This window comes from Hyalella azteca, unplaced genomic scaffold (genome assembly GCF_000764305.2).
Source record: "Hyalella azteca isolate HAZT.00-mixed unplaced genomic scaffold, Hazt_2.0.2 contig5025, whole genome shotgun sequence".
NCBI lineage: Eukaryota > Metazoa > Arthropoda > Malacostraca > Amphipoda > Hyalellidae > Hyalella > Hyalella azteca.
Window position 1 is genome coordinate 297,992 of NW_025935231.1, and position 18,205 is coordinate 316,196.

Consider the following 18,205-nt stretch of genomic DNA (forward strand, 5'->3'; position numbering starts at 1 on the left):
CTGCTGCTGTGGCTCTTTTATCTGCTGCTGTGGCTCTTTCATCTGCTGCTGTGGCTCTTTTATCTGCTGCTGTGGCTCTTTTATCTGCTGCTGTGGCTCTTTCATCTGCTGCTGTGGCTCTTTTATCTGCTGCTGTGGCTCTTTTCTCTGCTGCTGTGGCTCTTTTCTCTGCTGCTGTGGCTCTTTCATCCACTTAATGCACTTCTTGCAGTTACACTCCTCTAGTCTACCTTCAGTTTGCGTGCTGCAGTTGTACATTTTATATGTGCTTCAGTTCTTATGCTTGCTGTGACTTCAGCTTATTTAAGTAATGCTGCTGCATCATTCTTCGCCTGTAGTGTCTCATTTACCTGCTGTAGATGCCATTCTTATATGCAAATAAGCTACATATGTAAATGAGGTGGTGTGCAACAAGAGGTTAATGTATTAATTAGCTGGGCGAGCACGACGTGTTGGAGCCATAAATGGACATGTAACCGATTGCCCTCAGACTCATCTTGAACTTTCTTCACTCTAAAAAGCGGTCACATGCCTACACTCAGAAGAATTACTACGTTATATCGCCCAAATAGTGACACAATTTCTGCACGTATAGATATCGCTAATAGTACGTTCTTCTGCCTAGCTAAGCTGTTTTCAGAATGACCTACAAAAAAATGTGTAATGTCTGCATTATAGTCAGATGGGGTAAGACAGGACCGAAATCTCTAACAAGCATGTAGCATCTATACCATGAATAAATAAAAAACCCTAAACCTATCACAAGGTGTAGTTACTGTCTCTTATACACATCTAGATGTGTATAAGAGACAGCCACTGCTGCGCTTCTTGATTATATCCTGCCACCGCCGCCACCGCCGCCGCTGCATTCCACTGCTGCTCTTCTTGATTATATCCTGCCACCGCCACCGCCACCACCGCCGCTGCATTCCCTGTCTCTTATACACATCTAGATGTGTATAAGAGACAGTCTTTACATAGGTTTTCTTTAAAAATTAGCCAGAAATTCATTATTTGCAGAAGAGGGTTGAAACAAACACTGAAATGACAGGCAATGATTGCTCTAACATATTCTTTTGTCAAATTAAATTCAGTGCAATTAGAATGCATGCTATGGGCTGGTCCTTTCTTACCCCATGAAGGCTGCGATCCTGTCTTACCCCATTTGACTATACACATTTTATGCATGCGCTTGCCAAGAAATTCTGCTATTGTTTCTCTACCTGATTACTCACATTAATTATAAAGAAGAAATATATTTTTACATTCAATTGTATGCTAAGAAGGTCAGTGGTATTCACTTTTATCCACTAGAGGGTACTATTTAATACTAGTTTACAGTGCACGTATGAAAGGTATTATTGCATTATTAGTATTCACAACCATTCAGTGCAAGATAATTTCGTAAGGTTTCGATCTTATTGTACGTGTTTTCAATATGCTTATTCAATGCTAGTATGCCACTGAATCTGAAGGTTTCCTTGAAGCTTGGCATTTGCATGCGTTCTTGCACAAGCTTCGAAGGGTTAGAAATAACATGTAATTTGACTGTACATTGTTCGTAATTTACTAGATGATGACGTCATTGATGTGAGGTTAGGAGGTTGAGTCACTCACATAATACGGTGCTGTTAATATAATACGTCGCACTGGTTAAGTAATACGGTGCTGTACGTCGCACTGGTCGAGTAATACGGTGCTGCTAATATAATACGTCGTGCGGTGTTATTTACCGTGTGAGGGAGGGAGGCGCGGAGAGGCACGTATGCCATTTACCGTGTGAGGGAGGGAGGCGCGGAGAGGCACTTATGCCATTTACCGTGTGAGGGAGGGAGGCGCGGAGAGGCACTTATGCCATTTACCGTGTGAGGGAGGGAGGCGCGGAGAAGCACTCATGCCATTTACTTTGTGAGGGAGGGAGGCGCGGAGAGGCACTCATGCCATTTACCGTGTGAGGGAGGGAGGCGTAGGAGGAGGGGTATAGAGGGGTGGGTATGAGAGGGCTCTATATTTGGTCACAAGACCTCGTCTCCTTGTGCTATATATGGTGACGTGATGCTGCGTGGTGTGGCTGTAGGTACTGTGCTGTGTTATGTGTTGCGTGTAGTGTACTGTGTTGTGTGTTGTGTGTAGTGTACGGTGCTTCGTGATGTGCTGTGCGTACTGTACTGTGCTGCGTGCTGTGCTGTGTATGATGTACTGTGCTGTGTGCTGATGCTGCGTGTGTACTGAAACGCAGTAAGTGCCCCGCTTGAGTGAATGACATCACCGCCGCCCACTGCACATCACACTCGTGTTGTCATCTCGTGTGCGTCGCTGTGTACGTTGTCGTGTGCGTCTCTGTTTACGTTGTCGTGTGCGTCGCTGTGTACGTCGTGACACACAATTTACATTACATTAGCACCACCACTTCAGAATTCAGCCGTTTTAATGCTGAACGCAACATAAAATTATTGTTCGGGTATATTTTTCTTTTATAATGTGCCCGTCTTCACTTCCCTCATATGAGGGATGGTCGCCAAGACGTGCCTCACAAGACCTAGAGAGGCCACGTCACTTCCCTCAGAAGCACTCGTCCCTCGTTACTCTTATGAGACTCATTGAGCCGCTACCCCTACAGCCTTCACCGCTTCCGCTGCTGTTATTTATACTGTTGTTGCTGCTGTTATTTATACTGTTGTTGTTGCTGTTATGTTTGCTGTTGCTGCTGTTATGTTTGCTGTTGCTGCTNCATTTATCGCGCATCGCCCAACATTTATCGCGCATCGCCCAACATTTATCGCGCATCGCCCAACATTTATCGCGCATCGCCCAACATTTATCGCGCATCGCCCAACATTTATCGCGCATCGCCCAACATTTATCGTGCATCGCCCAACATTTATCGCGCATCGCCCAACATTTATCGCGCATCGCCCAACATTTATCGCGCATCGCACAACATTTATCGCGCATCGCCCAACATTTATCGTGCATCGCACAACACTTATCGCGCATCGCACATTTAGCGCGTATCGCGAAACATTTACTTAGAACGGCACATATATCCTCTAGTGACATATGCATACAACTTTCTCGAGATCCGCTGAAGCTTCATCTTTTATCGTATAAAATCTATCTAATATCTGAAGCTTCATCAAACACCGTAGGTATAACATTCATCTAATATCACACAAGCTTTATCAAACATCGCATAACATTCAGCTAATGTCTTACAAGCTTCATCAAATATCTCATTTATGAACTATGGTGCAATTTTCATCAAATCTAATTTTCAACAACGGCCACATAAGCTCTCTCCAACATTCAATAAACATTTACAAGTACATGTATGATATGATGCATGATATGAAAAAAAATACAATTCAACAACAACAAATATGATGTATGACCGCGACAAGGCGTCGCTAATGCAAGCGTTAGTCATCTCCGTGACGCATTTCTATTTATACGCTGTGAGCACTCAGAGTAATGAGTGAGACTTGTCCAAATAGTGATGTACTTATTTGTTCTTCTGCATGGGTTCATCCTGAGTAGTTTGGTGCGTCACTATTTGGACAAAAGGAGCCATACATCTGTCTGAGTGAAGAGGCATTCCGAGGCAAATGCCGAGTCACTGCGGCGTCTGATCACGTACAGCGCCTCCCGGTCGTTCAACGCGAATTGAGAAGCAAAGACAACAACAATTAAGTAAATCCACCGTATCTTCTTTTTTTCGATTAAAATACAATTGAAAAGCACAGAAAACAATTAAGTAAATCCACCATATCTTCTTTTTTTTCGACGAAAATGCAATTGAAAAGCAAAAATATCAACAATTAAAGTAAATCCGCCGTATCTTTTTTTTTCGATGACAATAAAATTGAAAAGCACCGACAACAACAATTAGGCAAATCCACCGAATCTTCCTTTTATTTTTTCGATGAAAATACAATTGAAAAGCACAGAAAACAATTAAGTAAATTTTCCATATCTTAATTTTTTGATGAGCATACAGTGAACTTCCTCGGCATTTTCATTGCTTTGGAATTTTTGGTGAACTTTTGATACAAAAAAGTAATAATGCAAGTAATTCCCGGTGGCGCTGCAGATAACGGGACCACGGTCGAGTGTCGTGTGTTCGAGCGGGCAACCTATCTGTGTTTTTGAGTACATTATTTCATGCGATTATTTATTACATGCGATTATTTGTTATAAAGTCTCAAGGTGGTGGGCAAGTGTGTGTATATTTATTTCGTCATATTTATGTTTTAATTATTTATGCATAAATATTTAGTGTACTTAATTAGCATTGTGTTAGCTGATATTTTGGGTCCAACTGCATGTGATGCATAAAGTTTATAGCTGATAATGTGATGATGTATCCACACTTGAGCCTCTTTACAGACGTCACTACATGTGATGTGCACATATACTATGTGTAGTGTCGGTATGCAGCAGTTTGCTGTGCGTGTTACTGATTGTACTGCTGTTTGCTGTGCGTGTTACTGATTGTACTGCTGTTTGCTGTGCGTGTTACTGATTGTACTGCTGTTTGCTGTGCCTGTTACTGATTGTACTGCTGTTTGCTGTGAGTGTTACTGATTGTACTGCTGTTTGCTGTGCGTGTTACTGATTGTACTGCTGTTTGCTGTACGTGTTACTGATTGTGCTGCTGTTTGCTGTGAGTGTTACTGATTGTACTGCTATTTGCTGTGAGTGTTACTGATTGTACTGCTATTTGCTGTGAGTGTTACTGATTATACTGCTGTTTGCTGTGAGTGTTACTGATTGTACTGCTGTTTGCTGTGCGTGTTACTGATTGTACTGCTGTTTACTGTGAGTGTTACTGATTGTACTGCTGTTTGCTGTGAGTGATACTGATTGTACTGCTGTTTGCTGTACGTGTTACTGATTGTGCTGCTGTTTGCTGTGAGTGTTACTGATTGTACTGCTGTTTGCTGTGAGTGTTACTGATTGTAGTACTGCTGTTTGCTGTGCGTGTTACTGATTTTACTGCTGTTTGCTGTGCGTGTTACTGATTGTACTGCTGTTTGCTGTGCAGGCAAGACGTTCTGCGAGAAGTGCTCCAAGAAGTGCTCGGGGGAAGTACTGCGTGTACAGGATAAGTACTTTCACGTGCAGTGCTTCAGCTGTAAAAGTGAGTTCATCTGTGTGATTGAATAAGCTCAAAAAAACATAGCTTGTTATTTGATAATTTTATCATCAAATTTAAGAAATTTTACTACAAATTACAATATTGATTTTTTTAGTCGCGTTCACAAGTTTCAAAAATTCTGCATGCTCGGCGTTAATTTTCACAACACTTCTCTTTAGCTTTACTTCATGTTTGTTTGTTTTTCTGCTACAAATATTACTTATAATCGATATGTAACAAACTTCTACCTGTCCAATCGATCTGAAATTTTGCACACTTGCTTAAAGTCTGAGATAGTGCTTGAATCAATTGACAAAATGAATCATTTAAAAAAGTAAAAAAATTAAATCTTGAAAAAAGTAATAAAATGATTTTTTTAAACATTAAAAAATAAAAAATTCAAAAAAATTCATTGTACATGTAACATCGCAGACGCTGTCCTCTTAAGAAGTGTTGTCTTTAAAAAGTAATTTTTAAACGCCAATTATTAGCTCTTAGCCTACCGCTAATATTGGGGTACGTTTTTAATTTGCGTGTCCTTGCCTTTCCGGGTAATACAGTTTATTCGGTCCTTATCGTTTTTGTAAGTTTACTTTCAGACTTGATTATCTGAGTGTATAAGATGTTAATATACCATGTGATATAAAATCACTCATGAACTTATAGGTTCCTGGAACTGATTGGTCAAGTGTGACGACACTTTGACTTAATTTCTATGATCTTTTATTCGAGGATTGTTCTAGGTGAAGCGGTCATGTGAAATTTAACTTCAATTTTATTTAAGAGTTCTTGCAACAACAAATCGGCTAATGAAAAGCTCTTGTTAAAATATGACATACTTATGAAAATAATTTACTTAATGAAATACCATTTTCCTTAATTTGTACCTGTCATGTTTCTGGTTGGTCCACGTTTGAGGCTGTGAGTGATCATAAATTACGGCTCTTCGATTTCCAGCTATGACGTGGTTTTTTCCTCTACGTCAGAGGCTGTGTGAATCTTTTATAAAATACGTCTCATTAAAATATGTTATGACTAATTAGAACAAAATAAAATATAACTAAGTACAATTAAAATATGCCCCACCGCGTCTCAGGCTGCAAGAAGTCGCTAGCAGCGGGAGGTTTCTTCACACGAGCCCCCGACCACTTCTGCACCGAGTGCTACCAGCAGCAGTTCGGTACACGATGCGAGACCTGTGGGGAATACGTCGAGGGGGAGGTGGTGTCTGCCTTGGGGAAGACTTACCACCAACGCTGCTTCACGTGTGACCGCTGCAGACAAAGCTTCCCCTCAGGGGAACGCGTTACATACACCGGCAAGGAGATACTGTGTATGCGATGCTTCCAGATCCCCGTGAGGGACACTCAGAGTCCCCAGCCTTCCCCTTCACAGCCTGGGCCGCGTGAGTGATTCATTGGGGAGTGAGGTTTAGTCTGTGTGGTCATTAGATTGCTTTTAGACTGTTTAGTATAGTACATTTAAGGTACTATATTATTCAGTATCTTACTTCTATAGTACTATGCTATTTAATATACCATACTATTGACTATATAGTGGAGTATTGTATAGTACATTTGAAGTTCTATACCATACTGTTTAGTATAGTACTATATACTACATATATAGAGTAGTATTTTCATGATATAGGTACTATGTTTGGCAGGTCGCCGATTCTTGCAAAGTTCGTTTTTACTTACAAGAGATCGTACAACTGATCAATTGATCAGTCAGTGATTGCGTGTTATATTGTACATATTTGTTTTAAAATTCTACGTGTTTACTTTCTGAAATAGTAACATATTTTTAAATAGTATATAATGAATATTTATGTCTATACTGAATGGCGGACCGTTGTCAGGCTGCGCGGGCTGTTCAGAGGAGCTGTTCGAGGGCCAGGCTCTGATAGCCCTGGACCGACAGTGGCACATCTGGTGCTTCAAGTGTACAGTGTGCAGTGCACTGCTGCACGGGGAGTACATGGGCAAGTGAGTACAGCGTGCAGTGCACTGCTGCACGGGGAGTACATGGGCAAGTGAGTACAGCGTGCAGTGCTCTGCTGCACCGCCATGTTTATATCAAGCAATGTACGCTCGTATCACACGGCCGCGCTTTTCGTGCCGTTAATCTTGTCTAATCAATTTCTATATTTCTATTTTGTCAGTTTATTCTCCTCCATTTGATAAATTCATCCGTTGTTTCATCCGATCCACGCCCCACTTCCTCATCTCTCCCCACTCACACGCCCCACTCACGCCACTCACACGCCCCCCGCGGCAGGGACGGGCGCCCGTACTGCGAGAAGGACTACCAGGCGCAGTTCGGGGTGCGGTGCGTGTACTGCAGCAGGTTCATCAGCGGCAAGGTGCTACAGGCGGGCGACAACCATCACTTCCACCCCACCTGTGCCCGCTGTACCAAGTGTGGCGACCCTTTTGGGGATGGCGAGGAGATGTACCTACAAGGTGGGTACTGGGGGGGTACAGGGTGCTGGTACACCTGTGCTCGCTGTACCAAGTGTGGGGACCCTTTTGGGGATGGCGAGGAGATGTACCTACAGGGTGGGTACTGGGGGGTACAGGGTGCTGGTACAGGGTGCTGGTACATGGTTAATGCTGGTAATGTCGCTACTAATGAACTCTTATTCCACTTGCCGACTTCATAGCTTGTATTTTTTTTTTTTTTTTGAACAATCGCATCGCTTGAATCGCATTTATTAAAGTTCGTAAAAAATCGATCTGTTATGCCGTGAACTATCAGCTAGAAATTATATTGAAGCAGTATGATTGCAGTTGTCTTGTCATTATTGATTGTTAATACCTATATTTCATAATATTATTATTAATGGACAGGCACGGCTATCTGGCATCCGCGGTGTGGGCCCGGACCCACCGAGAGCGGGACCATCATTAACGGTCACGCCACTAACGGGCACGAGCCCCACACTAACGGGCACACTAACGGGCACACTAACGGGCACAAGCTGCACGAGAAAGACTTGGACGGCGTCAGCAGCACCGCTTCCGAGTCGCAGGTTCGAGCTTTTCATGAATTTTAAGAGACGAATTGATAAACATGGATTGTAATGTACGACGAATGTTCTGGCTTTGAAGGTGTATTTGCTTCCATGAACTGTAATATACGAAAAAATTAGTTACATGGATTGTAATAACCTACGAGGAATATACTGGTTTAAAGGCGAATTTGGGTACATGAAATGTCTTTTCATACATTTGGGTTCATTTCAGTCTTCGCTGCAATGAAGAAGCGTTTCAAAAGTTAGAGATTTTTTTTAGATAAATTTCTTCAGCCAACTCCTGTTATATGAATAGCGAATTAATGTATAGCTCAGGCTAAGGGAAACGGGTACTAAATTTTTTGGAGAACCACATAGAGTATATAAACATAGAGTATAGAGAAAACACAAAGTATAGTTAGACATAGAGTATAATAAATAGTTATAAGTAAACCTTTACAGGCAGGAAAGATGAATATATATTTCAATATATATTATTTAAAATTTGAATAAGCAATAATTTGCATAAACTTTTATAGTACTTACAATTGCAGTATATTTCATTATATCTATTAATAACTGATAATTATATCGATATATAAATCATAAATCCCGTGTACAGTATCACGGTACATAGCGCACTACTTAAAATAACATATTTTATTATATCTATTAATAACTGATAGTTAAATTAATACATAAGATGTACACGTGTGCAGTACCACGGCACATACCGTACCTACTTAAAATAACATTATATTTGATTACCTATATCTGTTAATAACTATTAATCAAATCACTACATAAGATGTACATGTGTACAGTACCACGGCACATACCGGACCTGTTCCCCCGGTCTCATCCTGCGGGAGTACAAGAGCAGCCGCGGCAGCCCCGTGGACATCTCACGTATCTACACGTACTCTTATCTCGCCGCCGAGCCCAGCCAGGGCTATCTTAAGAAGCCCATAGACCCCTACGACAGACCTCCTAAGAGCCCTCACTTCCACAGACCTCCAAGTGAGTGCATAGACCCCTGCGACAGACCTCACAAGAGCCCTCACTGCCACAAACCTCCAGGTGAGCCCATAGACCCCTGCGACAGACCTCCCAAGAGCCCTCACTTCCATAGACCCCCAGGTGAGCGCATAGACCCCTACGACAGACCTCCCAAGAGCCCTCACTTCCACAGACCCCCAGGTGAGCCCATAGACCCCTACGACAGACCTCCCAAGAGCCCTCACTTCCATAGACCCCCAGGTGAGCGCATAGACCCCTACGACAGACCTCCCAAGAGCCCCCCACTTCCACAGACCCCCAGGTGAGCCCATAGACCCCTACGATAGACCTCCCTTGAAAACCCCACACTTTCATAGACCAGAAGGTGCGACTGAGAACCCTTAATTGAGAACTTGTATTCGCTCTAATTCTCACTACAATTTTATCAGCGTAAATAATTAGTTGAAACAAAGTATTATTCTGTATGATCAGTACAAATTAATGAACTTATTTATTAATATTTGTATAATAAATGTTATAATAAATAAATAAATTTTGCGCAGCCGGGGACAGTGGACGCGGTCGCACCCCGTTGGGGAAGCCGCCCAGCCGCCTGGGGATGAGGGCGCTGGTGTCGCAGATGCAGGCCGAGACCCCGCGCCCCAAGAGTCCCCACATGAACAACGAGGAGCCCATCACCCTCGCCCACTTCCCCGGCGGGCAGAAGCCCAAATACAACCAACCCAGCCGCATCGAACGCGAGGACTTCCCTGCTCCGCCCTACCCCTACACCGACCCTGGTGGGCTATTTCTGGGGTCTCCCGTCTGGTCTGGTGGGGCTAACACCGACCTTGGTGGGCTATTTGTGGGGTCTCTCGTCTGGTCTGGTTGGGCTAATCTACTGGGCTATGTCCTTGTTGGGGCTATGTCCAGTGTGGTTGCGGATTACAATATCCGACATGGAGGCATAAAAATTGAATTACAACATCCCTTAGAGGCTCGATGTTGGTCACTGCGCAAATCGAGGCGTCTGTATACTGCAATAACACAATAACTACCATATATATAGTAGCTAAGGCTACCTACTGCTGCAGTATTAGGCTACTGCTGCAGCAAGTATCACTCCTTAGCCCTTAACGTTCTTCACACGTCCGTTTATCCAAATACTCTTCGCCGTTTTTCTCACTTCTGGTCTCACCGTTGCGTTCCTTCCTCGTTTATTTACCCAGTCTTCAAGCGTGTCATTATTGGTTAAACATGACCCATTTTTCCTGAGTAGCGTGTCATTATTGGGTAAACATGACCCATTTTTCCTGAGTAGCGTGTCATTGTTGGGAAAACATGACCCATTTTTTCCTGAGTGTGTCATGTCCCGCAGAGCGGCGGCGGCGGTGGTCGGGCAGCAGCAAGGGCGCGAGCGTCGACGAGTCTGACGAGCCTCTGGACGACGTCGACGGCGACGAGGCGCCCTTTGTTGACCCCAAGCTGAAGGTGGGCTGTGGGGCCCTGGAGTGGGTCCTGATGTGGGCTGAAGGTGGGCTGTGGGGCCCTGGAGTGGGGAGTGGGGTAGGCTGTGGGGCCCTGGAGTGGGTCCTGATGTGGGCTGAAGGTGGGCTGTGGGGCCCTGGGGAGTGGGTCCTGATGTGGGCTGAAGGTGGGCTGTGTGGCCCCGGAGTGTGGGTCCTGATGAGGGCTCAAGGTGGGCTGCGGGGCCCTGGGGAGTGTGTCCTGATGTGGGCTCAAGGTGGGCTGTGGGGCCCTAGGGAGTGGGTCCTGATGTGGGCTCAAGGTGGGCTGTGGGGCCCTGGGGAGTGGGTCTTATGTGGGCTCAAGGTGGGCTGTGGGGCCCTGGGGAGTAGGGTCCTGATGTGGGCTGAAGGTGGGCTGTGGGGCCCTGGGGAGTAGGGTCCTGATGTGGGCTGAAGGTGGGCTGTGGGGCCCTGGGGAGTGGGGTCCTGATGTGGGCTGAAGGTGGGCTGTGGGGCCCTGGGGAGTGGGGTCCTGATGTGGGCTCAAGGTGGGCTGTGGGGCCCTGGGGAGTGGGTCCTGATGTGGGCTGACATGCACACCATTTATAATGAATGACACAGCAAATACCATGAACACCATACACCATAAATAACACACCAAACACCATGAATAACACACCAAACACCATGAATAACACACCAAACACCATGAATAACGCCAAATAATACAAATACCATGAATAACGCACCAAATATCACAAATAAGACCCCAAACACCATGAATGATGCACTAAAAGCTTGATATTTGCAGCGGGAGGAGGCAGAGCTGGCCAAGATCAGCAGCGGTATCGGCAAGGTGTTCCTGCAGCAGGTGAAGGAGCGCGAGAAGCTGCGTGCGTGGAAGGCGACGCACCTCGACCCACGCAACGCCTCCAGGACGCCGTCTGCTACCAGGGAGCCCTCCGGCAGACTGCGCTTTGACTCGTCTTATAACGCCTGTACGGGGCGTACACTCGATGATACTAATGGCTCTAGTTGTCCAAATAGTGGCACACTTACTGCGCTTTGACTCGTCTTACAACGCCTGTAGGGGGCATATACTCAATGATATTAATGGCTCTAGTTGTCCTAATAGTGGCACACTTACTGCGCTTTGACTCATCTTATGCCTCCTAATCAGAAAAATAAATGGCGCTTTATGTTAAAATATTGTCACAGTTGGTACAGTATATTTTCAATAATCAAAACTGGTACATTTTTTTATTTTTTCAAAGAAAGAAAAAGTACAATTTCGAAAATGTTATTTACTTATAAAGATGATGAACATATTAAAAATATTATATGTTTATAATATTTTATTTGATATTCAATGCCACTTTAAAATATAATACTATGCGATGAAAATAGTATTATAGTGTAAGGTATTATAAAATCTTCATAAATATCATGAATATATAATAATATAATGTTATAAAGAAGTCAATTAAACGACTGTTGTTGTCGACAGCGCCGTCCCGCGTAGTGGACGGCGGAGGACGATGGACAGACGACGACTACGACGGCCACCCTGCCTCCTACCGCAGCTCTGGCCGCTCCTCTGCCACCCTGCCTTCCTACAGCGGTACGTGCCTTCCTACAGCGGTACGTGCCTTCCTACGTGCCTTCATATGTGCCTTCCTACGTGCCTTCCTACAGCGGTACGTGCCTTCCTACGTGCCTTCATACGTACCTTCATACGTGCCTTCCTCCTGCAGGTCCCACGTGCCTTCCTCCTGCAGGTCTCACGTGCCTTCCTCCTGCAGGTCTCACGTGCCTTCCTCCTGCAGGTCTCACGTGCCTTCACATGCTTTAATGTTGACCAATATAAACGAATCAATCATAGGTACATTTATGATTACGATTATTCCGATTAATCTTCATGATAATTAATATTGAATTAATCTTCAAGATTATGATTATATGACAGACGTGCTCCACTTTTTCCCTTCTGTGTCGTGTACGAAATCATTCAGTAATTTTGATCCCATTATTTTTCTGTAGAGACCAGGAGAATTTTGTTAAGCCTTGTGAGGGATTTTTGAGGTGCTGGTGAGGTCATGTGAGGTGCTGGTGAGGTCATGTGAGGTGCTGGTGAGGTCATGCGAGGTACTGGTGAGGTCATGTGAGGTGCTGGTGAGGTCATGTGAGGTGTTGGTGAGGTCATGTGAGGTGTTGGTGAGGTCATGTGAGGTACTGGTGTTAAAATGTATTTTGTGTGTTATAAAAAAGTTCATTACATCAAATATACAACAAACGACTCGTTCTCAACCCCCTCCGTTGGCATCTACTCGCATCCTTTCGTTAATTTAGTACAATAAATATATCCATTTCCTATCTATTTATTGTAGTATTAAACAAAAATTCACAATAAATAGAACGAGTGCAGAGTGCCATGGTTGATTGGAGCTGAAGTGGTCTTTAATGGTCATTACTACTCGCCCATATACCTTTTTTTATTGTTGTTGTTGTTTTACTCATAAATTTTTAATTAAAATGGCTAAAACATTCGTTCAGTCTCCATTTCCTTGTTCGGTCACTTTGTTCCTCTCTTCGAATGTTTTAACAGTTCAATACTGACGCGATTATTGAACTTTTCTAACCCATTGGTGTGTATAGTTGTTCATAGCTTGATCCTTTGGATGTGTGTGTGTGATTACTAATAATGTATATTTTTGTTAATTGTGCTCATGCGAATGGAGTTATGGTTATAAATATATTATATTGCAAGTTAATTTAAGACTATGTATTGACATATTAACATTTTTTCGAGTGTAATTTTAGTTGCTTTTAAAATTTTCACATCCTGGATTGGTTATCTATATACATGAATGCTCCATTGTTTTCCTAATTATTTTAATGTACATATTCATCTCTTTGTATTTAATTCGTTATTTAATTGTAGATGGCACATTTCTATTAATTTTCTTCCTATTTCTTTTCATTACTTTATGTATATTTTAGCTGGAACTGCCATTTGTAAAAATCGTCAATAACTTGTACAGAAACTTTGAATTGCTCAAACTTTTGCATCGTGAGACAATCTTATTGCATTGTTTCAAACAGCAATTGGGAAAATGACCCTATAGAGTTGCTTCCCCTTAGTACTCCTCGTAAATTTCCCTCTGTTTCCCTCAGTATTCCTCCTAAATTCCCCTCTATTCCCCTAGCCCTCACCTATGTACCCCACCCCCTCTCCCCCTGCAGTAGCCCCCTCTCCCCGGTCTCCCCCCAAACCTGGCTACAACTACAAGTACTCTACGCTCCCCAACTTCACCCAGTCCCGCTCCTACCATCTCTCTTCCCACGCCTCCCCCAACGTGAGTGTAGTATCCTGCGAGTCCTCCAATGTGAGTGCAGTATCCTGCGAGTCCTGCAACGTGAGTGTAGTATCCTGCGAGTCCTCCAATGTGAGTGCAGTATCCTGCGAGTCCTGCAATGTGAGTGCAGTATCCTGCGAGTCCTCCAATGTGAGTGCAGTATCCTGCGAGTTCCCCAATGTGAGTGCAGTATCCTGCGAGTCCCTCAATGTGAGTGCAGTATCCTGCGAGTCCTGCAATGTGAGTGCAGTATCCTGCGAGTCCTCCAATGTGAGTGCAGTATACTGCAAGTCCTGCAATGTGAGTAGTATCCTGCGAGTCCTGTAATGTGAGTAGTATCCTGCGAGTCCCCCAATGTGAGTAGTATCCTGCAAGTCCTGCTATGTGAGTGCAGTATCCTGCGAGTCCCCCAATGTGAGTGCAGTATCCTGCGAGTCCTGCAATGTGAGCGCAGTATCCTGCGAGTCCTTCAATGTGAGCGCAGTATCCTGCGAGTCCTTCAATGTGAGTGCAGTATCCTGAAAGTCCTCCAATGTGAGTAGTATCCTGCAAGTCCCCCAATGTGAGTGCAGTATCCTGCGAGTCCTCCAATGTGAGTAGTATCCTGCAAGTCCTCCAATGTGAGTGCAGTATCCTGCGAGTCCTCCAATGTGAGTGCAGTATCCTGCGAGTCCTGCAATGTGAGTGTAGTATCCTGCGAGTCCCCCAATGTGAGTGCAGTATCCTGCGAGTCCTCCAATGTGAGTGCAGTATCCTGCGAGTCCTCCAATGTGTTCAAGATGCTATCGCAAAGAACAACTTCTGCCGCCTCAACTGGTAAGTCCACGCAGTTTGAAATTCACTGTTTTCAACAGTGATTCGAAAAATGCAGCTTCTGCTAAGCCTACTTCAAAGGATAATGTTAAATCTTTCTACAAATATCATCATCTACAAATTTATGATGAAAGGGAATCGGCTTTGGTAATGTGACATGCGTCCTGGGTAGCCTTGTAGGACCTGCAATCGTCAGATCCTATCGGGCTGTGTATGGGAAGCTGCTTTACTTTATCAGGTATTGAGGGGAGTGTGTAGGATACAAGAGCAGGATATGACGGCATGTGATATGGTAGTGAAAGATACATGGGTATGACAACATTGAAATTGACGGCAAAGGATAAAACAGTATATTATACGTCAACGTAGAATATGGCAGCATAGGATAAGACAGTGTAGGATACAAAAGCATAGGATGTGACATCGTGTAATATAACAATATTAAGATAATACAGCGTAGAATTTGACCATGTAGGATAGAACAACATAGGATACAATAACACGGGATAGTATGTACCTAGAGCATAGGATGCAACAACATAGGATAGTAGAGCATAGGATGCAACAACATAGGATATAACAGCGTTGGATACATCAGCCTTCTTTAATACAACGTTGGTTAAGACAAATTAGAGGGGTAGCTCATGGTAACGTGCTGTTCGCTTGGGTGCACATCTCACGTACGTATTCCCTACTTCCACCCACGTTACCCGCTCTGCTGCCATGTTCCTCCCCCGCTGCTTAAATTCCTAACCGCCTAATTTATTTCCTGCACTTTGCACATATTCTTCAGGTTTCTTTCATATTATTTTTGCTTCCCTCATATTTTCCTGCTGGATTCCTGAAATTTTTCACCTCGGATATACTTTCTCGCCTGCGATTGATTTGTTAGACTGGACCCGGCAATGGGAATTAAATTTTTACTTGCTGTGCTTGCATAAAATATTTTCTGAACTGCATTGTTCTTAATATTTATTTCTGCATCCCTGAACTTTATTTGATATCAACAGCTTGCTGGGGTGATTGCTTGCACCGCTGGGTGGTGGTCATGGTGATGGTGATGGTGGTGGTGATAATGTCAGTGTAGTGGTGATAGTGGTGGTGACAATGTCAGTGTAGTGGTGATGGTGGTGGTGACAATGTCAGTGTAGTGGTGATCGTGGTTAGGATGGTGACAATGTCAGTGTAGTGGTGATAGTGACAATGTCAGTGCAGTGATGGTGGTGACAATGTCAGTGTAGTGATGGTGGTGACAATGTCAGTGTAGTGGTGATAGTGACAATGTCAGTGCAGTGATGGTGGTGACAATGTCAGTGCAGTGATGGTGGTGACAATGTCAGTGTAGTGGTGATAGTGACAATGTCAGTGCAGTGATGGTGGTGACAATGTCAGTGCAGTGATGGTGGTGACAATGTCAGTGCAATGATGGTGGTGACAATGTCAGTGCAGTGANCTGGACCCAGTTAGCTGGACCCAGTTAGCTGGACCCAGTTAGCTGGACCCAGTTAGCTGGACCCAGTTAACTGGACCCAGTTAGCTGGACCCAGTTAACTGGACCCAGTTAGCTGGACCCAGTTAACTGGACCCAGTTAGCTGGACCCAGTTAACTAGCTGCACTAATTTAACAGGACTCAGTAAACGAGCCTCAGTTTTCTATTGGCTGCGTGAGTTAATAATCTGCTATTGATGGTAACTATACTGTGCAGGCCAGACTGTCACGCTACTGAAGTGAATATGCCCTGGGTGTTTATGGGGTGAGGAATCATGGGAATATGAATGGTACGAATACGATGGGTACGGATTAATTAGGCGGCGAGGAATGAATTAGGAATTAATTAGGCGGCGAGGAATGAATTAGGAATTAATTAGGCGACGAGGAATGCTTTAGAAATGAATTAGGTGGTGTGGAATGCATTGGGAATAATGCGCGGGAGTTTGGTTGCAGTTGTGAGTTCCCTGCGCCAGCCTCCCAAGCCTGGATACGGATTTTCTCCACGCACCAACCACTACAGACCTGGTCTGGGGTCTTATTCTGCGCTCCATGTAAGTCTGTAATGGCAGGGTGCACTACAGACCTGGTCTGGGGTCTTATTCTGTGCTCCATGTAAGTCTGTAATGGCAGGGGACACTACAGACCTGTAGCCGTTCTATCAAAACTAAGTACACAAAGGCCGCTAAGTACACGTAGCGGCCGACTTCTCGTCTGTGATTGGTGGGTTTAGATTGAAAGGCCGTTAGTGAATTAATGACGGAGTTACAAACTCGTAATTATTTCTGAAACTCGTACTGAAGTGTTGAAAACTTTCTTTCCCAGCTCATACATAGGACATGGTCAGGAGTATGTTTGTCCTCAGACTCGTATAATGGAGCTAAGAATTTGCTACTTATTCCCTACTATATTATTCTTAAATTACTGTTAACGTAAGCATAAAGATGCTTTTACTGCTCATAATGATTATCCTTGTTGCACTTATTGATCATCATGATGCTTATCATTGCTGTTCATGATGATTATCCCTGCTGCTCATAATGATTATCCCTGCTGCTCATAATAATTATCCTTACTGCTCATAATGATTATTATTGCTGTTCATAATAATTATCATTACTGTTCATAATGATACTGATAATGCTGGTGCAGGGCGACACTACGAGTCTCTCAGGTGGCATGGGCGACAAGACGCACAGCGCAGACTTCAGCAGCGCGCGCTCTGATGGTCAGTAATGATTGGTATCTATTAAATATCATCATACGAACGATTTAAAATTCAATATACGATAGTTACGATATATTTTAGATCCATTTATGATAGATATTCGTGATATATTTAATATGATATATGTATGATATATGTAATACACGAATATTATATATCGTATAAAGACTAAGGAATTTCAATCAACTATTTTGAGACCAGATATATGTTATATGGTATATGATAGATGGTATATGAGACAGACTAAATTTTCGCTATACGCTACAAAAATACGCTAAATCGCTATACGTACATAGATCATGCATGTTCAAACATATTTATGCAGTGTTAGAATGTATTTGATAATAGATTTTAGGTTTAAGCGATTTCGACAAAATCGACGCACGTTTAACCGAAAAATTATATACAACAACCATCACATCCAAGGGTAAAGCATGAGACTTCAACACACATTTAACATGCGCATGCCAACTCCTAACATGACATGGAAAGGTTGAATTTAAAACTTTAACACACGAATAATATGAACAATGTTAACATGAAAAACCTTGTGCAAGGGTAGAGTTAAGTCTTATTCTATACAGAACATTTACGAACAATGGAATAGCTGTTGTACTCATATTAACTGATTTGTGAACGTTATAAGGGATCAAAATGTGGTAAAAATTTCTCCATATTCTATTCCAGGTATTCTTGAA

General features: G+C 43.4%; 1 protein-coding gene across 3 annotated transcripts in view; it reads left to right on the forward strand.

The window, feature by feature from the left end:
• Window positions 1–18,205, forward strand: part of LOC108668398 (actin-binding LIM protein 2) — a 38,865-nt gene that overhangs the window by 16,088 nt on the left and 4,572 nt on the right. For 2 of the 3 annotated variants that reach the window (XM_018155604.2, XM_047880225.1), the window contains 12 exons: window positions 5,045–5,140; window positions 6,234–6,542; window positions 6,999–7,125; window positions 7,418–7,602; window positions 7,990–8,171; window positions 8,978–9,173; window positions 9,716–9,952; window positions 10,531–10,643; window positions 11,433–11,619; window positions 12,129–12,242; window positions 13,865–13,977; window positions 17,432–17,507. In XM_018155604.2, coding sequence (XP_018011093.1) covers window positions 5,045–5,140; window positions 6,234–6,542; window positions 6,999–7,125; window positions 7,418–7,602; window positions 7,990–8,171; window positions 8,978–9,173; window positions 9,716–9,952; window positions 10,531–10,643; window positions 11,433–11,619; window positions 12,129–12,242; window positions 13,865–13,977; window positions 17,432–17,507 — 1,935 coding nt within the window. Of the gene's footprint in view, window positions 1–5,044; window positions 5,141–6,233; window positions 6,543–6,998; window positions 7,126–7,417; window positions 7,603–7,989; window positions 8,172–8,977; window positions 9,174–9,715; window positions 9,953–10,530; window positions 10,644–11,432; window positions 11,620–12,128; window positions 12,243–13,864; window positions 13,978–16,735; window positions 16,834–17,431; window positions 17,508–18,205 lie in introns of all 3 variants that reach the window. The other variant, XM_047880224.1, reaches the window with a different exon arrangement.